Consider the following 21,747-nt stretch of genomic DNA (forward strand, 5'->3'; position numbering starts at 1 on the left):
TACAAGACAGTGTAGGCACAAGGTAGTGTATGTACAAGACAGTGTAGGCACAAGGTAGTGTATGTACAAGACAGTGTAGGCACAAGGTAGTGTATGTACAAGACAGTGTAGGCACAAGGTAGTGTATGTACAAGACAGTGTAGGCACAAGATAGTGTATGTACAAGACAGTGTAGGCACAAGGTAGTGTATGTACAAGACAGTGTAGGCACAAAGTAGTGTATGTACAAGACAGTGTAGGCACAAGGTAGTGTATGTACAAGACAGTGTAGGCACAAGGTAGTGTATGTACAAGACAGTGTAGACACAAGGTAGTGTATGTACAAGACAGTGTAGACACAAGGTAGTGTATGTACAAGACAGTGTAGACACAAGGTAGTGTATGTACAAGACAGTGTAGACACAAGATAGTGTATGTACAAGACAGTGTAGGCACAAGGTAGTGTATGTACAAGACAGTGTAGGCACAAGGTAGTGTATGTACGAGACAGTGTAGGCACAAGATAGTGTATGTACGAGACAGTGTAGGCACAAGGTGGTGTATGTACAAGACAGTGTAGGCACAAGATAGTGTATGTACAAGACAGTGTAGGCACAAGGTGGTGAATGTACAGTGGAATTCAGGAAACTAAATTCATTTTATTTAGCCCTTCCAAACCTTTGAGCTTCACCCTCCTAGCAACCCTGGCAACTCTGATTTAACCTTAACTTAATCACGGGACAATTTACAATGACTAATTAACCCATCTGGTATGTCTTTCATTAATTTACAGGAACAACACGTGTATCAGTTTTCAAGGGCAAAACAAATTTATTATCAAAATACATAAACAATATGTCTGTATCTCTCTCTCTCTGTTTGTTTGTTTATTTATTTATTGAGATACAGTGTGGAATAAGTCCTTTCAGTCCTTCAAGCCATGCCACCGAGCAATCCCCCGATTTAACCCTAGCCTAATCACAGAACAAATTACGATGAACACGGTAGGTTTTTGGGATGTGGAAGGAAACCGGAGCACCTGGAGGAAGCCCATTCAGTCATGGGGAGAACTTACAGACTCCTTACAGTCAGTGGTGGGAATTGAACCCCGGTCGTTGGTACTGTAAAGCATTGTGCTAACCACTACGCTAATGTGCCACTCCATTCTATCTTGAGACAAAATTTTTTTGCACTTCTCTGTATGTTTTGATACTTTGATGTATGTTAGACAAATAAAGCTAATCTTTCCTTCTTTTAATCTTTTTTCTGTACGTCTAACCCTCCTCCCGAGCACATTTTTGCTTATTGTACTTTGTCTACATCTCCAACTTGGGGAGCAAAGCTTTTTTATTGGTTCATTATAAATGTGTTACAATGACTTCTGTGCATCTCTGGAAAATACAATATCTCAGTTAGTTTATCTCTTGTAACCCTCCAGAGTATTTTCAGCAGCCCTCCTATAGTTCTCAAAGCAGAGGGTCTAGAGTAAGGTTCACGTGAATGTTGCAGGGAGTGGAAGGGATAACGTATGAGGAGCATTTGATGGCTCGAGGCTTGTATGCACTGGAGTGCTGAAGAATGAATGGTGTGGGTGGGGGGAGGCTATCATTGAAACCTATCGAATATTGAAATTACTAGATAGAGTTGGTATTGGAGAGGATGTTTTCTATGGTGGAGAGTCTTGGACCAAAAGGCACAGGCTCAGAATACAAGAACATCCCTTTAGAACAGACATGAGGAGAATTCAATGCCACATACAGCTGTGGAGGCCAAGTCATTGGGTACACTTAAAGCAGAGTTTGATAGGTTCTTGATTAATCAGGGTATCAAAGGTTATGGGGAGAAGGCTGGAGAATGGGGTTGAGAAGGAAAATAAGTCAGCCATGATTGAATGGTGGGGAAGACATGATGGGCTGAATGGCCTAATTCTGTTCCTATGTCTTAATGGTCTTATGGTTTTATTAAAAAAAGAATAAGGAACAGGAACTAGAATGTACAGAATCAGGTTTAATATCACAGACATATGTCCTGAAATTAGTTGTCTTGTAGCAGTACAGTGCAATACATAAAAACACTATGAATTACTGTACAATAAAAAATACATATAAATTAAATTAAATTGAATAAACAGTGCAAACAGAGAGCAAAATTAGTGAAGTAGTGTTCATGGGTTCATGGTCCATTCAGAAATCTGTTGGTGGAAGGGAAGAAGCTGTTTCTACAACATTGAGTGTGTGTCCTCAGGCTCCTGTACCTCCACTTTAATGGTAGCAATGAGAAGAGAACATGCCCTGCTGATGGACATCTTTTGAAGCTGTCCTTGATGGTGGGGAGGCTAGTGCTGGCTGAGCTTTCAGCCTGCTGCAGTCTTTTGCAATGTTGTACGTTAGGTGCTGTAACCATATTTCTAGTATGTGCCGCCATCGCACATGGCTCCTTGCAGCGGGCGTAGGATTGGCAGACTTACCTGTACCTACAAGATTAGCTCAAAAATATCGAATTACAAGTACTTTATAAAACTCTAGGCAGCTCCTGGAGTATTGCATACAATTCTGGTCACCCCAGACGTCGAGTCTTTGGACAGGATGAAGAAGTTGTTTACCAGGATGTGCGATGTTGAGCGGTTGGGCAAACTTAGGTTGTTTTCTCTGAGGAGAGATCAGATAGAGGTTTATAAGATAATGAGAGGCATAGACAGAGTAGACCGACAGTATTTTTATCTCTGCGTTGAAATGTCTAATACCAGAGGGCGTGCATTTAAGCTGAGAAGGGGTAATTTCAAAGAAGATGTAAACAGCAAGTTTTTACACAGAGAGCGGAGGTGACTGGAATTTGCTGCCTGGGGTGGTGATGGAAGGAACAGAAACCTTTAGGAGACATTTAGATAGGCACATGAATGTGAGGAAATGGAAGGATAAGGATATTGTGTAGACTGAGAGTATTAGTTTAGTTGGCTATTTGATTACTCATTTAATTGGATTGGCACATCAGTGGTCCATTCCTGTGCTGTACTGGTCTACGTTCTATATTCTATTAAACAGGGTTTTATCAAGGTAAGAGAATTGAGGGGAATAGAACACATAATTCCTGCTTTAATCAATTTGCAAGCATTTTTCATAACATTTTTCTCTGATTAATTTTTGAGATACCATCAAGATCTACTCAATGCCTTTTAATTTTGAAGGGACTGAGTCAAGGTTATGCTGCCTGAGTGGGAAGGATGTGGTCCTGGCTGGCAGATGGTGGAGGGCGCTGGATTCTAAGTGCTGGGTGTTGAAACGTTCGTCAGCAAAGGCAGCTTGGTGAGGAAAGAACAGATCCTTGTTTCAGCAATAGCATCTTATTAATCAAAGTTCAAAAGTTCAAGGGAAATTTACTATCAAAGTACATATATGTCACCATATACAACCCTGGGATTCATTTTATTGTGGGCATTCACTGTAAATCCAAGAAACACAATGGAATTAATGAAAGACCGCACCCAACAGGACTGACAAACGACCAATGTGCAAAAGGACAACAAACTGTGCAGATACAAAAGAAAAAATATATATATAAACAAGCTTTAACTATCAAGAACATGAGATGACGGGTCCTTGAAAGTGAGTCCATAATGGGTAGGCTGCAGTATCTGAATAAAAGTTATAACTGATCTATGTGAAATCATAACAAGGCATGATTCTGACATCAGGATTACCTCCCCCTGCCAATACCCTCCACTAAAGAATAGTTAAAGAAAGAAGATTGGTTCCATTTGACACATGTATATCAAAACATACAGTAAAATATGTTGTCTGAGTCAGATCAAATCAGTGAGAATCGTGCTGGGGCAGTCTGCAAGTGTCACCATACTTCAGGTGCCAACATAGCATGCTCATAACTTCCTAACCCCAATTTATATGTCTTTGAAATGTGGGAGGAAACTGGAGTACCCAGAGGAAACCCACATGGTCACAGGGAGATCGTACAAACTACCCACAGACAGTGAATCCAAATCGCTAGCACTGTAATAGCCTTATGCTTCAATACCATCCTACCCATCGTGGTCAAGCTTTCCTCATCAATTAACCTTCTAACCTGCGGGTCTTTAGACTGTGAGAGGAAACCAGAGCATGTGGTCACAAAGAGAATTTACAAATTCCTTACAGAAAACAGTGGGAATTGAACTGCAATCTTATAGTTGCACTGTAAACTGCCTGGGCTAGCCACTACACCACTGGCCCTTAATGATACAAGGGGGCATTACTTCAAAGTGTTTGGTGGAAAGTAAAAAGGAGCTGTCAGAGGTAGGTTTTCTACCCAGAGTGGTGGGTGCATGGAACACAGTGCCAGGGATGATGGTATTCCGGTTTATTTTACATATAAAAGTGAATTTTTAGGAAATGGGAAGGGTTTTCTTTTCTTTTGTTAATTACAATTTTTCTACTTTTATTTCTTTTCTGCTGGCTGTAAATCCAGAATGGTTGAGTGATGCACACAAAATGCTAAAAAAACTCAGCAGGTCAGGCAGTATCTATGGAGGAGAACTTACAGTTGATGTTGCAGCCCTTCTTCAGGACTGGAAAGGAAAGGAAAAGAATCCAGAATAAAAAGGTGGGGAGAGGGGAAGCAGTACAAGGTGAACAGTGAAAGAAATGGATCTATGCAAATCATGACCCCAAGATTCTGTGAAACCCACTACTACCAGCTACCAGGAGATATTTGTATGGGACAGTCTTCCATAATTTGCTTTCCCTTGTCTGGAGATGCTACAATACTTGTTCTGTTTCACTGTGAAATGTGTACCTTCCTCTGCTGCACTGCTCTTAATTGCTCCTATAGACTCTGTGTGATCGCGAATTCACCCTGGGGCTCTCACTTGTCTCATAATAATGCAAACATACAGGAAATACAAGGCAAAAACTCCTCATGTAACATCAACAAAATTTAGAGCATGAAACATACAAAAGTACAGGACATTCGGCCACAATGTTGTGCCAACCCTTCAACCTATTCCAAGATCAGTCTAAACCTTCCCTCCCACGTGCTTCACCAGTTTTCTTACTAAGAATTTTTTGAATTTCCCTATTGTGCCTGACCATCTTTGGAGGCCATTAGCCATTTCTGCACTGGAAAAAAGTCTTTGGCTGTCCACTTGAATCTATGTCTCTTATCATCTTGTACACTTCTATCAATACCCCTCTCGTCCTGCTTCAATCGAAACAGAAAAGCCCGAGCTCACTCAACCTATCCTCATAAGATATGATCTCTAATCCAGGCAGCATCCTGGAAAATCTCCTCTGCACCTTTTCTAAAGATCCCACATCCTTCTTTCAAGATCAAATATTAAATCTTTGCAAATTAGCTTTATTTGTCAGACGTGCAGTGAAATATGTTGTTTGCATTAAATCAGTACAGATTGTGCTGGTCGGCCTGTAAATCTACAAAATCAAAAGTGAACACAAGGGTACCAAGATGGCGCCGCGTATGGCGGCCATGTTGTGAGCTCCGTTCTGAACAGGGTTTTATAGAGCTGCAACATTACCTCACAGTTCTTGAACTCAATCCTCTGATCAATGAAGGCCAACAAACCATATGGCATCTTAATCAATCTATCAGTGTGCATACATACCTTTCCTGGTAACCCGCACTCTCTCTAAAACTTCTACACCCACTTTCCTGCTTTTGGAAACTAACGATAGTCCCACTATTTGCATCATTAATTATTAAAGACTGTTCAAGTAGAGGATCAAGTCATTTGGAAGAAATCGGGTTAAAAACAAAATTTGGTAATAATTTTCTCCTTCTCATCTATACAAGCACATTGCCTTGGACAGAGAAAATTACTTCACTTGCCCATCACTGAACTGTTCCCACAACCTATGGGCTCACTTTCTCGATATGTATTGCTTATTTACTTATTATTATTATTATTATTTCTTTTTTGTCTTTTGCACATTGGTTGTTGTCCATTCTGCTGGGTGCGGTCTTCCACTACCTTTATTACGGTTCTTGGATCTACTGAGTATCCCCACAAGAAAATGAGTCTCAGGATTTGTTTATGGTGACGTACATGTAAACTTACTTTGTAACTTCATGGAGTCTCTTCCTAATTCACATCCACTGTCAACATAAATTGTAAGAACTCTGTATGGTATAGGATATAGATTCAAATGGGGAAACATTTCAATTAAAGAAACAGAGGAAGATGCTGGAAATCTTGAGCAACACAGAAAGTACTGGAGGAACTCAGCAAATCAGGCTGGATCTATGGAGGGGAATAAACAGTCAACATTTCGGACCGAGACTCTTCATCAGGATGGAAGAGGAAAGGGAAAGAAGCCAAAATTGAAGGTGGGGGGAGGTGGAGGTGATAGGTGACCCAGATAAGGGTGAAGGTGGATGAGTGAGGGTTGGGGGAATGCCGTGAGATGCTGGGAAGTGATAGGTTCAATTATGAATTTTTTACTGAGAATATGCTTGCAGTTTTGGAATACTTGGCATTCAGATGTAATGTTCTTCTTGAGGCACTTGTGATCAGCACGGTAGCATAGCAGTTAGTGTAATGCTTTACCTTGCTGGGTGCAAGATCAGAGTTCAATTCCCACTGTTGTATGTAAGGAGTTTGTACATTCTTCCCGTGGCCGCGTATATTTCCTTCAGGTACTCCAGTTTCCTCTCACAGTCCAAAGATGTACCAGTTAGGGTTAGTAAGTTGTGGGCATGGTATGTTGGCACCAGTAGTAACACTTACATGCTGCCCCCAGCACATCCTCGGACTGATATAAAAGATACATTCATTGTATGTTGCGATGTACATATGACAAATCTTGTTTTCCTAAATGAAACTGAATTCTAATGAAAGTGAATTTATATTTTTTTTACCTTTAAGACAGCTCCATTGACATTAAGTTTAATTAAAAGTAACCAATATACTCCTGCCAACATTCAGGATAAAACCCTCCCAATATTCAACTGAAAAGACATTAGTAATACTGGCAATAATGTGGAAGACTAATTATTAATGAATGAAGTGTCCTAGCTCTGAAAAATATATTTTAATAAATCTATGATAGAAAAATGTGATTTATAAAATTATATATATAATTTTGGAATCCAATTTGGTGATGTCCACCAGTCAGCAGAATCCACATAGATTTACTGATGGTGTTGTGTTACTCTGCCGTGGTACATTATAGAAAGCTGATGGGTATTGGTGGTTACTCATCTTTTATTGTGGAGAGAAAATATAGTAATCCAACACCTTTTAAATGTTATTAGGTCATTTTGATTGGCATGTAATTAAAAGATACTGGAATTACAGACAGAGTAAATGCATTCTGTATCTTACATGAGCTGTAGTTTCAAAGATCTACAGATTTCATACTTCATAAATTTTTATTGAAAGTTGAAGGTAATGAAAACTGAATCATAAAGCAAACAGACATACAAATGTATTCTCTCCACACCGCTAACGTAAGTATAATGTGACTGATATTGGCTGAAAGAAGCAACGTTGAAAAAAATCACAATGATAATTGTCACCAGGTTCAAGAAGAGCTGCTTTCCTTTAACCATTCAGTTTGATGCTCTGTGTCTGTGATCCTGCTGCAAGAACATTTTTCATCACACCTGTGCATACATGGACTTGTACATATGACAACACTGAAACTCAACTTTTTTGAACCAACTGACAAAACTACAATCATCGCAGTTTAGCAATATCCACCATCAGTAAAACTTACGGGAGGTTCTGCCTTCACAGGACAACATCGCTCATTACAGATTCCCACTTTCCAGGGCGTGCCATCTTCTCGCAGTTCCCACTGGGCAGGAGATACAGAAGCCTAAGGTCCCACATCTGCACTTCAAGAACAGTTACTTCCCTTCAACCATTTGGTTCTTGAACCGACCGACAGAAACACTGATCACCACACTTTGCACTAAAATTAACTTTATATATTTTAACTGTGTTTTTATTTTTTAAAATTTTGCAAAGTACATGCTTAATTTTTGTTTTTCTTGTGAATGCTGCATATTTCTTTATTTAATGAAACAGAGTGGGGTGGGCTCTTCAAGACATGTTGCCCCAGCAATCCAGTTTAACCCCAGCCTAATTACAAGACAATTTACAGCCTAACTGGTACATCTTTGGACTGTGGGAGGAAATCTTCACTTTCCATGGGGAGGACATACAAACTCCTTACAGGAGGCGCGGGAATTGAACTCTGAACTCTGACACCCTGAGCAGTAATAGTATCACGCTAACCATTGTGGCACCTTATCCGATGCTCTGTGCCCGTGATGCTGCAAGTAAGTTTTTCATATCACCTGTGCACGGGTGTACTTGTGCAGATAACAATGAACTCAACTTGTATCTGTGCTCTTGTGTAATTGACAATAAACGCGACTTTGACTTTGAATGCCTTTCTTTTGAAAAGAACTGCAATCTAATTGCATTTTTGAATCAAGTACAACAGAAATAATATTTCTTTTGACTGTTAAGTACTTGTGTTTATTTGGTTTATGTTAAATTATTTTATTGATTTAGGTAGCTGGTATGAAGCAGATAAAATGTGATTCTGAAATTGGAAGTACAATTTATTGAGATGGAAAATCAGTCATCTTTTTAAATAGAATGTGTTTATATTTTTTTACTGCCCATTACGCCACTGCCGTTTATGCAGCAATGAGGGTCCTCCATCTCTGGCCGCGTTCAGGGCTTCCTTCATCACGTCAGTAGCTTTCTCTTAGTTTACACTACTGTCAGTCATGTAAGTCCCAGCGGAGACTTACACTGATGGAAAAGGATTCTTCATCGCTTTTTCCGTATAAGTTTTGTTTGACAAGTCAGGCTTGTTATCCCTGAGCTGAACCCCGAACCTGAAAGACCGGTGAACCATTCTTAGTCTGGCCTCTTCCCTTTGACCTGTTTGGCATGGGTGACCCTACCAAGAACCAAGTCATGTAGCTCTCCGGGCCATTGAGGCACGCAACTCTCCAAACCACGACAAGGTTGTGATGTGTTTATATGGGCCACTTAAAAAAACATACCTTCAGCTACTTAAACATTGCAGAAAATACTCTCTGCTGCATTCAGCAATCAGCATTTCTTATTGAACCTTCAGTTAAAATGCAATAATTACATTCAAGGGCAATTGACCACCTTGTATTGGCAGAATTAGTTGGTCTATGACCATCGTTTTACAAAAACTTTTTTTTAGACCACATCTCGTGGTCTGGTACAACAACCTATGGCAGATGGAGTAAAAACCCAGAGAAGTGTGAGGTGGTACACTTTGGAAGGACAAACTCCAAGGCAGAGTACAAAGTAAATGGCAGGATACTTGGTAGTGTGGAGGAGCAGAGGGATCTGTGGGTACATGTCCACAGATCCCTGAAAGTTGCCTCACAGGTGGATAGGGTAGTTAAGAAAGCTTATGGGGTGTTAGCTTTCACAAGTCGAGGGATAGAATTTAAGAGTTGCGATGTAATGATGCAGTTCTATAAAACTCTTGTTAGGCCACACTTGGAGTACTGTGTCCAGTTCTGGTCGCCTCACTATAGGAAGGATGTGGAAGCATTGGAAAGGGTACAGAGGAGATTTACCAGGATGCTGCCTGGTTTAGAGAGTATGCATTATGATCAGAGATTAAGGGAGCTAGGGCTTTACTCTTTGGAGAGAAAGAGGATGAGAAGATACATAATAGAGGTGTACAAGGTATTAAGAGGAATAGACAGAGTGGACAGCCAGCGCCTCTTCCCCTGGGCACCACTGCTCAGAACAAGAGGACTTGGCTTTAAGGTAAGGGGAGGGAAGTTCAAGGGGGATATTAGGGGAAGGTTTTTTACTCAGAGAGTGGTTAGTGCATGGAATGCACTGCCTCAGTCAGTGGTGGAGGCAAACACACTAGTGAAGTTTAAGAGACTACTAGACAGGTATATGGAGGAATTTAAGGTGGGGTTATATGGGAGGCAGGGTTTGAGGGTCGGCTCAACATTGTGGGCTAAAGGGCCTGTAATGTGCTGAACTATTCTATGTTCTATGTAATCTGAATGCACAGAAACATCACAGAGAATCATGATTAATAGTAAATGGTCAATGTGATTTATTTATCACATTGAAATGCATTGTTTGCATTAACAATGAACACACCCAAGGATGTGGGGGATGCCTGCAAGTGTCACCTCACATTATGGTGCATGCCCACAATCTTCAGCAGAACAACACACCAAACAACAAAGCAACAACAGTGAAACAAGCCACATTCCTCCTCCCTGTGCACGTACGCAGTCCTCTAACCCCAGGACAGGCTGGCTTAACCCTCCAGCCACCAGCGAACTCACGGATTTGCAGACACTGGTCCCCAACTTCCCAATACAGAATAAAATAACAACAGAACATATCAAGCAGTGCAAGAAGCTCCGTTCCTTCCACCCATGCACATACTGTCATAAGCCCTTTGGGCCTGTGCAACTGACCACAGATGGTTGGTCTTTGAGGTTTCTAGAACACCTGTTATCTTAACTAGAGTCGTTAAACCCTTGTGCTTTCTGTTTGATCTAGTCAAGTTTATTTTCACTGGCATGGATTTGCCATACTCCGTGATGACTTAAAGCGGACTCCTGATTAGCACTTATCTCAGGGTCCTTGTCCTGAGCATGATTTGTCATGCGGTGTTGGTCAGTCAAGCCTCTGATGTTCTGTTGGAACTCTTTGTATAAAACTTGTTTCCATCTCTACATGGGAATTTGTTGTTCCTCTGTACCTGGATCCAGTCATTGCTAGCACGCCGTAATACATACATGATCTGCTAACCGGAGGACAGACTGTCTTCTTCAGCCTCCATTGCAATAGAGATGATCAGGTTATGGAGGTAGCCACCGCCAGGAAGACCCTAATGTCAAGAAATGGCATCACGTTCAAGCTCTTCAGCAGTAGTTGTGGTGACCAGCGAGGGTAACAGGTTCTGTGAAGATTTGTGTACACTTTTGGGTCACGTCAGCACTATGTTGCTCTGATAGCAAGCAGATACACAATTGGGACAAAAAACTTGAAACATTTATCTTAGTTCCATATAACTGGTAGGCTTGGGGTGAAATTCGAGACCTAATTTCTGCAGTGAATTGCATTCTGCATTACAGTTCTAGTAATTGTCGCTCACGTCAGCTGGGGTTTTTGGAGCTTTCATTAGTGGTTGGACATTGGAGCTGGTTTCCCTGCAGGTGAGTGTTAGAAAGGTCATCTTTAATATCTCCCTCCAGTGTTCTATGTCATTGGGTGGTCCGATCTCACTCCCATGATCTGTTGAGCTTTTGGACCTTTCTGGAAATATTAGAGAGTCTCCTGCTGGGTGTTATGTTCCGGAGAAAGAGTTCTAGACCCCAATTTCAACTTGGCTAATTGGCTAAAACCATGTTCATTGTGTACAACAAAATATCATCATGAAGATATTTCAGTTAGGGAACTATTCTGATTACAGCAAAGCAATTATACCATATTTATTTTAGTAACACTGTCATATTTAATTATAACTCTGAGTTCTAGTAATCTAGCTAAACAATAAACAGCTTTCTGATATTATTGTTCATGTGGATTGGTATTAAAGAGCTCCATTTATATAAGATAGGATATAGTGGCACACTCAATGGCCACTTTATTGCACACAGGAGTGGAACGCAGTGTGATCTTCTGCTGCTGTAGCCCATCCATTTCAAGGTTTGACATTCAGAGAATCTCTTCTGCACAACACATGTTTATTTGAGTTATTATCACTTTCCTGTTAGTTCGTATCAGTCTGTCCATTTGCCTCTGACCTCTCTCATTAACATGGTGTTTTCACACACATAACTTCCACTCACTGGATGTTTTTGTTTGTTTTTCGCACCATTCCCTGTAAACTCTAGAGACTGTTGTGTGAAAATCCCAGGAGGTCAGCAGTTTCTGAGATACTCAAACCACCCCATCGAGCACCAACAATCACTCCACAGTCAAAGTCACTAAGATCACATTTCTCCCCCATTTAAATATTTGCACTAATGGGCAGGTGTACTAACAAAGTGGCCACTGAGTGTATATTGGAAGTGTCTGGAATTCATTAGAAGAGTTCTGTACATTTCCTGGTACTGAACTACTACCAGTCAAATCAGCCGATGGAGATCTAATGTGAGGAATTATTCATTACTGAGTTACTCAGGATAAAATACAAACCGTTTTGCTGATGTGCATTTGCAAGCTTCCTGCAGTGACAAGGAAAGATTCCACCTCCTGCCAATCACAAGACTCCTAGATGAAGAACCACTGCTTGACTTAGCTCATCAGAAATGATACCCAAGTAGTTCACTCTCTTTGTAGAATACATGCAGAAAATACATAGAGATGGAATTCAAGAAGATCAGTGTTAAGCATAAATTTGTTCTCCAAACTGCTTAATCCACCAGTGAATGTGCCAAGCTGGAGTTCTACAGATCGAGTCCTACCCATCCAAATTAGACCCTAAGACCACAACACATCAGAGCATAATGAGGCCATTCAGCCCAATGAGTATACTCCACCATTCCATCATGACTGATTTATTATCCCTCTCAAACCACCTTCTCCTTGTAAACTTTGACACCCTGACTCATTAAAAGCCTATAAACCTCTGCTTTAAATGTACCAAATAAGTTGGCCGCCACAGCCATCCATGAGAATGATTCACCACCTTCTGGCTAAAAGACTCCCTCCTCATCTCATCCAAGGGTCTCTGTCTGAAATGTCAACTGTTTGTTCCTCTCCATAGATGCTGTGTGAGTTGCTGAGTTCTTCCAAATTTTAATTAATTCTTCTGGGAAAAAAATAATGAAGAAATTGGACAATAGGATCTGGACAGTTTAACCTCATTCTTTTGTAGATTCTTTGTTAAAAGTGGGCTTTTGCATTCTGTGAACTATTTAATTTTTCCAGCAAGCATGTGTATCCTTTTATTTCAGATGAAGGTGAGTTATGTACAAGATTCAAGATCTTCAAGATTACAATTTATTTATCATGTGTACATCAAAACATACAGTGAAATCTGTCAAATAAAAACACAAAATGCTGGAAAACTCAGCAGGCCAGACAGCATCTATGGGAGGGGGTAGTGACGATGTTTCGGGCCGAAATCCAGTGAAATCTGTCAGTTGTATTAACAACCAACTCACCCAAGGGTACGCTGGGGCAGCCTGCAAGTGTCTCCACACATCCTGTTTACATACTGAATAGATGCAGAACATCAGATGTTATAAGATATTCCTTCAACTCTTCCATTATCATCTCTAAAATTACAAGAGGTTATCTATACAGTGCGGGACACTTAAATTCCACAGGTCTCTCATTTATTATGGAAGCTTCATTCGTATTCAGCTCTTATATGAGCATAATGGAAGAAAGCTTCTGTACTTTTATGTACAGATCATATCAGTAAGGTGTGCCCATGTGTTGAATGCAGGTACTAAAAGGTTGCTTCTTTACCTGATTCAGAGCCTGCATTCAAAATGATGTTTTGGTTCAGAACTGAAAATCAGTGTTTCCATTTTACAGAGAGTCATGGGAGGATCTTTGCAGTTACCTTAAAATTATGCTTTGAAGTGAAGTCTGAGTGACAGAAAGCTTTTGTTCCCTTCTGCTTTTTTTTTATTGTTTAACCATATAGCACAATTTGGCCCAATGAGTCACACTGCTCAGCAACTCACCTGTTTAACACTAGCCTAATCACAAGACAATTTAAAATGGCCAAATAACCTACTAACCAGTACGCCTTTAAGCTGGGAGGAAACCGAAGCACCTGGAGGAAACCCAAATGCTCTTAGGGAAGAAGGTACAAACTCCTTACAGACAATGTTGGAATTGAACTCCAAACTCCAGTAGCTGTTACAGCATTGCACTTACCATACACTATCATGGCAAAATGATAATTCGCCAAGTAATTTGAAGTCACTTCTGGTTTGCAACTGACAATGAGTCATATCATGTAACTTTGACAAACTTCTATAGATGCACAGTGGAGAGTATCCTGAATGGTTGAATCACAGCCTGGTATGGAAATACCAATGCCCAGGGATGGGACACAGCCCAGTCCATCACAGACACATCCCTCCCCACCACTGAGCACATCTCCATTGAGCACTGCCACAAGAAAGCAGCATCTGTCTGCATTCGGCTCATACACTCTTCTTGTTACTACTGTAGGGAAGGAGGTAAGGAGGTATAGAAGCCTCAGGTCAGGGACAGTATTACCCTACAACCATCAGGCTCTTGAACCAGTGTGAATAACTTCACTCACATCAACACTGAACTGATTCCATAACCTCTGGACTCACTTTCAAAGATTCTACAGCTCATGTCCTCGATAGTATTTATTACTTATTTATTTTTCTTATTTTTTAAAATATTTGCACAGTTTGTCTTCATTTGCAAATTAGATGTTTGTTCATCTTTGTAGTTTTTCATTGATTCTATTGTCTTTCTTTTTTTTACTGTAAATGCCTGCAAGAAGACAAAACTCAGGGTAGTATGTAGTGACATATACTGTACATACTTTGTTAATGAATTTACTTTGGACTTTGATCAGGGTCTCCGAGACATTTCTGATCCTGTCTGTAAAACACTGGGCTACCATTGTCCCCTCTTTAACAGCAAATGCACATCACTCATCAGTTACCATTTCACTCTGCTTTAATGTGTGCTCAAGGAAATGGGTGGGGAATAATAGCATCGGTTTTGCCTATTCACTATTATGATGCATGTACACTCAGTGGCCACTTTATTAGGTACCTCCTATACCTATTAATGTGGCCACTGGATCTATGCTTGTGGCACTTTGCTGTAGCTCATCCACTTCAAGTTGTGCATTTAGAGATACTCTTCTGTACACCACTGTTGTAGCACAAGGTTAGTTGAGTTGCTGTTGCATTTGTAAATTTAATTGGCTCCATCTTAGGTACTAGGCTATGAAGTACCCAGGACACCTTCAACGAGCGGTGTCTTAGAAAGGCAGCATCCATTATTAAGGACCTCCAGCACCCAGGGCATGCCCTTTTCTCACTGTTACCATCAGGTAGGAGGTACAGAAGCCTGAAGGCACACACTCAGCGATTCAGGAACAGCTTCTTCCCCTCTGCCATCCAATTCCTAAATGGACATTGAACCCGTGTTGATTGCTGATACTGTAATTGATTGATTGATTGATTTATTTTCTTCTATACTATGTATTGCATTGAACTGCTGCTGCTAAGTTAACAAATTTCGTGACACATGCCAGTGATAATAAACCTGATACTGATTCTTCTGAAACAGTCTGGCCATTCTGCTGTTGCCTCTCTCATTAACAAACCATTTTTGCCCATAGAAATACCACTCACTGGATGTTCCATGTTTCTTGCGCAAAAAAAATTAGATCAACTGTTTCTGAGATACTGAAACAACCCTGTCACTCATCAACAATTACTCCATGGTCAACTCAATGCATGAAAGCATGCAGACATGGTCAAGAGGTTCAGTTGTCGTTCAGAACAACCATCAGAATGGAGAAGAAATGTGACCTAAGTGACTTTGACCATTGAATGATCAAAACCTGCTCATCTCCTGGCATTTTCAGGTACAGCAGTTTCGAGAGTTTTCAGAGAATGGCGTGAAAATTAAAAAAACAATGAGTAGCAGTTCTGTGAGTAAAGACACCTTGTTAATGAGAGAGGACAGAGGAGAATGACTGGACTGGTTCAAGCTGACCGGAAGGTGACAGTAACTCAAATAACTACATGTTACAACAGTGGTGTGCAGAAGAGCATCTCTGAAGGCACAACACATTGAACCTTGAAGTGGATGGGCTACAGCAGCAGAAGACCATGAACATACACTCAGTGTCCACTTTATTAGGAGCAGAAGGTACCTCATGAAGTGGCCAGTGACTATATATTAATGTGTATATTTACATGTATTAGGAAATTGCTGTGGTATGTTGGAGCTCTTGTGAAAGTTAACACAGATGCCAACAATGGTTCCATTTTACCATGCATTCTCAAACTTCTCTTTAGCTTCCAGCTCATATTTCAGAAAAAGTTTTGAAATTTTGTATGTAGAATTTCCACAATATTACACAACAACTCAAAATTGACCTGCTGGAAACTGATAAAGTTGGCAACGTAATTAAAGGTGTCAAATTTAAAATAAATGATCAGGTACTCAAATAACTCCCAATGTTAATTATGTACTGTATATATAACAGGGCCCAGGGTAGGACTCGATGACAGCTCAGGAGATTCTGGAGTTCAATTCCAACATTGTCTGTAAGGACTTTGTACGTTCTCCCCATGAGTGTGAGGGTTTCCTCCGGGTGCTCCTGTCCTACAGTCCGAAGGCATCATTGTAAACTGATCTGTAATTCGTTCATTCATTCATTATGAGCTGTGTCTTATGACGTAGGCGATCATGGTCTTTGACCATGGTTGTTCTTGGCAAATTTTTCTACAGAAGTGGCCTCCTTCTAGACTGTGATTAGACTAGGGTTAAATATGTTAGTTGCTGGGTGGTGCATTTGGTTGAGTTGAAGGGCCTGGTCAGCACTGTTTGTCTAAGCAAAATAAAACAATAAATAAAGAAATAGATAAATGTATATATGAAAATGACCATATTTATGTTAAGGAATAACTTCACCCACCCATCGTTAAATATAAAGGTCCACCTGGCCAACAGAAAACTATATTGAAAGTACATGATTAATATGAACAGAGCAGGGTTTTCTTACTGAAAACTTCTGTATGACTGTCTTTAGTTTCCACACGCCTTCCCCACCACCTCCCCCCTCCCCGTCTCTGGGTTGATCAAGAAATTAAGAAGCTCTAATAAAGGATAAAGACAGCAGATGTTGCGCGCCCGCTGTTGCGAGGGAAATTCTGGCTTCTCGCCGCTCCCTTTCCAGCCCCGATGAAGGGTCCCGGCCCGAAACATCGACTGTTTATTCCCCTCCATAGATGCTGCCTGACCTGCTGAGTTCCTCCAGCGCTTTGTGCGTCTGTGTGTTGCTCTGGATTTCCAGCATCTGCAGAAAGATGATCATGTTTATGATTTGCCGGGGGAGGGGCATGTTGCATTTTTCCCCGGCGGGGTGTCTTTAATGCACTGGATCTGTTTGCCCCGATTACCCCACCCGTCCTCTCTGTACAGTGGTGGGCTCTCCCTCTCGGATGCAGCCCGAGCCTGCCTTGCTGTGGGCTTCTGCGGCTCTGTGCAAGGATCCTGGGAGCTAGTGATGTCAGGCAAGGCTGGGTCATTTCAAGGTTAGCAGGCTGGCTGCGGTTCAGAGAAAGTTCACTCGCATACATTAGGCAGCGCAGTCTCTGCAACTGAGGAAGGCTGGGGTGTTTTTTTTTATCCCCTTCTCTTTTTGACACAAGGAGTAGGAAGTGAGAGGGACCAGCCACTTTGGTGGGGTGGAAAAAGCCGAGCGGGGTTGGACGGGGAGCGGAGGGGGGAGAGTTAGCGTGGCCAGCGGCCGGACAGCGCTGGGGCATTGTCCGCGCAGCGAGACCAGAGCCTCCGGGGCGCAGCGCTGGACTCACCCTTCCAATACCCGCCCCACTCCAAACCTCACCCCTCTCCCCTTTTTTATTATTTATTATTATCTCGAATAGAGCGCTGTAAACTGCCTTGAGGGGAGGGTGTTGTTGGTGAAAATGGCAAGTGATCATTTGGATCGGTGACAGGCTTTTAGCCGTGTTGTCTGTCTTAATTCATGGGAAAACAGCCCGGCGTGCCAAGAGAGAGAGAGAAAAAAAAAGAAGAGGGAAGGAAAAAGAAACAAAATATAAGGGCAGAGTTTTGATGGGAGTTCGGACAACTTTTTTTTTCGTTTGCAAATTTCCCCACACCCAGAGAGAGCGAGAGAGAGAGAACCAGTGTTGGCTTCGCAGGTTTGCGGGCTTCAGCCTCCCGTCATGTTTGACTGCATGGATGTCCTCGCAGTCAGTCCTGGTCAGATGCTGGATTTCTACACTCCGAGCCCGTCTTCTTGCATGCTCCAAGAGAAAGCTCTGACCGCATGCTTCAATGGACTGACACACAGGGAATGGCAACCGAAACCCAGCACTCAATGTAGGTTGTGTTTATCATTATCGTTCATAATGCATATGATAGAAAACGTTGCATGTCCGCTTATGTTGTGCTTTCCTCTCTCTCTCTCTCTCTCTCTCTCTCTCTCTCTCCCCCTTCTCTAACACACAGCCCCTCTCTCCTCTTCCCTCATCTGTCCCTGGACAGTTTTAATCTGTAGTGGGCATCAGCGTTTTGCCGTGGTTGGCAGGCAGGGAGTCTAGTGTGACAGCAGTGGTTACTTTTCGTCACTTCTGCACTGGCTTTCGCATCTTTACACAGAGTGCCGAGGAATGCAGTTAGTTAGTAAACAGTGGTGCAAGCGTTAAGATTAGGGGGGAAAAAACACAAATTTGGAAATGCAACACTCACTTCTCTCAGTTTTCCCCCGTTTGAAGGCTGCTAGCAAGCAGGGAGCTGGAGAGGGTTGCTCCGTCTCTCGCTAGACACAGTTTCCAATAAATCTCCATCAGTCCCTCCTTAGCTGTCTGTCTGCACTAGGCAGAAAATTTAAAGCGGTTCTTTTCTAAAGTGTCACTTTCGTTCATTCATTTCCACCGGGTTTTATTTCCCTCTGTAATGGAATCGCTGAACGGTATTTGCAGCAGAATAAGTGCGTGTGGGAGTTTTATTTTTAATATTGTCGGCGAAGTGGCTTTTCATTATCGTTCTGCCTCTCTTGTAACTCTCAGACGTTATTTAAAACCATTTAGATAAAACAAATAAAGACTTTACCTTATCAGAAACATTGTTTCTGGTTTAATAAACGAAAAATTGCCGATAAAGCATTAGCACAACAGTCAAAGGAATAGCCAAACCCGCTGACATCGATTACAAACGTGAAAAAAATAGATTTTTAAAATTATTTCATAGCTAAGTGCGTCTCTCACAAAAAAAAGTGTTATTTTCGTTAAGGTTAGGTAGTGGCGCGCACCCCTTAATGTGTCGAATAATATTTTCATTTTGCAACTGCCTCGTTTATTCATATCGAAGTGTTTATCGTTTGACTTTGCCTTGGACATTTTAAGGCCATTATGTGCAGGATATAATTCCGATTTTAGTTTCAACCGCCAACGCAAATATAATTTATAAGAATATTTTCTGTTTCTTTTTGAAGAGATTTGATGTTTCTAATGCAAGTTGAAAAACACAATATTACTATATATATGTAGCATTCAGGGATACGCTAGGCTGTCAAATGATATTTTATATAACGTTAAACGGGCTTTTATTTGAACGTTGCTTCAGGGACAACTACGGTACAAAAGCAGATTCTGGAGGGTAAATCTGGAGGTAATATTGCCCCGGAATAGCAGCGACCACAGACCTCAGTATTTCCTGGCGCGCTGTTCCTCGTTAAGCACTTCGTGGCCTGTGTTTAGCAGCGACTACAGATTGATAGCATTGCCCAGCCACAGATCTGAAAAACCTTTCTTTCATTGTGCCACTCTAATGAAAAGGAGATTGAGAGAGCTGACAATACTGAGGTTTTAGTAATGTAATAATGTTGTAAGAGACACTTAAATTACCTGTTTGATGTACAATCAGCAATTTCAGGCGTTAAAAGGGGAAAAAAAATCAATCGGCGGTACAGTAACTTGTCCCCTGTGTGCTGCTAACATCTGTACACTGCTTTTCTTAAACACTCTTCACTTCAAAGTTTTATGGGCAAATCTCGGTGTCTTTGGGGTTTAATTAAGTTGTTACAATGAAAACTGATGCAAATATAACTCAATTCCATGGCGAGTTTTCACTGCACGAGCAGTGTATTCTTATATTGAGGGTTCCTCGGGTTAGATTATTAATTCATTGTGCTTTTAGAACAACTTAAGAGTGATTATTTACATGTATATAACTAACATGGCACTGGCATCTTATATAAATGGAACACAATCTGGTCCAACTTAAAATAACTTGCAGGAATGCTATCAAGGTGATTGAACATTGCAGCTAATCTCTTTTTTTATCAATAACCTTTCCCTACAATTGCTTTGCTTTAATCATTCATTGGTAAGCGATTAATAGGTTTTCAAATTATTTATTTTAAATAGATGAAGGGTTTTGGCCAAAACATCAACTGTTTACTCCCCTTCTTAGATGCTGCCTGACCTACTGAGCTCCTCTAGCATTTTAGACCTTAAGACATAGCAGCAGAATTAGGCCATTCAGTCCATCGAGCCTGCTCTGCCATTCCATCATGGCTGATTTATTATCTCTTTCAACCCCATTCTGCTGCTTTCTCCCCATAACCTGTGATGCCCTGACTAACATATCACTCTCTGCTTTACATATACCCACTGACCCAGTCTCCACTGCTATCTGTGGTAATCAATTCCACACATTCACCACTCTCTGGTTAGAGAAATTTCTCCTCATCTCTGTTCCTTCTATTCTGAGGTAGTTCCCCTTGTCCTAGACTCTCTTGATATAGGAAACATCCTCTCGACATCCACTCCACATCCACTCTATCTAGGCTTATCTTGCATACATGGAACATAATCTGTTTCAACTTGCAGGTGTAGTAGAGGCCAGTTCAGTTGTGTCATTTAAGGTAAAATTGGATAGGTATATGGACAGGAAAGGAGTGGAGGGTTATGTGCTGAGTGCGGGTAGGTGGGACTAGGTGAGATTAAGAGTTCGGCACGGACTAGGAGGGCCGAGATGGCTTGTTTCCGTGCTGTGATTGTTATATGGTTATATGATATTGCAGCCTTAGAAAAGACACAGTCTACTTGTTTTTATTTATCTATAACCGAGGTGTATCTTTCCCTATGAGTGTCGTGCTTTAATTGAAGCTCAAAGGTTCAAAGTAAATTAATTATCAAAGTACATGTATGTCACCATATACAACTCCAAGATTAATTTTCTTGCAGGAATACTCAATAAATCCAATAATCATAATAGAATTAATGGAAGACTGCAGCAACAGGGTGGACAACCAGTGTGCGAAAGACAACAAACTGTGTAAATACAAAAGGAGAGAAAAAAAGAAATAATGATAAATAAGCAATATGTATTGGGAACATGAAATGCAGAGTACTTGAAACTGAGTCCATAGGTTTTGTGAACAGTTCAGTGATGGGGCAAATGAAATTGAGTGAAATTATTCCCTCTGCTTCCAGAGCCTGGTGGTTGACGAGTAATAACTGTTCCTGAACGTAGTGGAGTGAGTCCTGAGGATATTAAGATCATAAATACACCAAATTCTGCAGATGCTGGAAATCCAGAGCAACAAAGTGCTGGAGCAACTTACATTAAATAGATGAAGTGTCCTGATGAAGGGTCTCTGCCTGAAATGTCGACTGTTTATTCCTCTCCATAAATGCTGCCTGCCCCACTGAGTTCCTCCAGCATTTTGTGTGTGTTTTGCTTTGGACTGCCATCATCTGAAGAATCTCTAGTGCTTAGGTTTTTAAAATATTGTCGAAAAAGAAGCTATGTGTTTTTCCCTCTTAGCATTTACCAGTGCTGCTCAGAGTATCTCCACTAGGAGGTGTGTGGTATAGTTTAGGTGATGCTCCCTCTTTCTTGGGAGGTAAATGATTTCTGCCCAGTGACTTCCAATGGTATCAATTAGAGAGTTAGCATTTAACTCACAGGTAGTTGGCAGCTTATGGCTATGAATCCCTAATTTTAGTCTGTTTGTGGCTTCAAAACTATGTTCTGCATCAGTATGAAGTGCT

The 21,747-nt window shown here is 41.1% G+C and overlaps 2 protein-coding genes across 7 annotated transcripts in view; one reads left to right on the forward strand and one right to left on the reverse strand.

Moving 5' to 3' along the window:
- Positions 1-1,973: 1,973 nt before the first annotated feature.
- Positions 1,974-18,735, reverse strand: LOC132378244 (uncharacterized). 5 transcript variants are annotated; one of them, XR_009506940.1, is made up of 4 exons: positions 18,437-18,735; positions 16,960-17,015; positions 7,704-7,784; positions 1,974-2,627 (listed from the first exon to the last, which is right to left on the reverse strand). XR_009506940.1 is itself a non-coding variant. In XM_059944991.1 (3 exons), exons 1-3 carry the CDS (start codon positions 17,662-17,664, stop codon positions 2,466-2,468), a joined length of 948 nt encoding a protein of 315 aa, XP_059800974.1. In that variant the 3' UTR covers positions 1,974-2,465. The 5 variants fall into 5 exon arrangements, 1 of the variants encoding a protein (XP_059800974.1); XR_009506937.1 differs by having other exon boundaries at positions 7,704-7,819; XR_009506938.1 differs by having other exon boundaries at positions 7,704-7,824.
- Positions 17,423-21,747, forward strand: part of LOC132378243 (retinoic acid receptor beta-like) — a 205,980-nt gene continuing 201,655 nt past the window's right edge. The window contains exon 1 of one of the 2 annotated variants that reach the window (XM_059944989.1): positions 17,423-18,067. In XM_059944989.1, coding sequence (XP_059800972.1) covers positions 17,911-18,067 — 157 coding nt within the window. In that variant the 5' untranslated portion in view covers positions 17,423-17,910. The remainder of the gene's footprint in view (positions 18,068-21,747) is intronic. The other variant, XM_059944990.1, reaches the window with a different exon arrangement.

The sequence above is a fragment of the Hypanus sabinus genome, chromosome 20, assembly GCF_030144855.1.
Source record: "Hypanus sabinus isolate sHypSab1 chromosome 20, sHypSab1.hap1, whole genome shotgun sequence".
NCBI classification, from domain to species: Eukaryota; Metazoa; Chordata; class Chondrichthyes; order Myliobatiformes; family Dasyatidae; genus Hypanus; species Hypanus sabinus.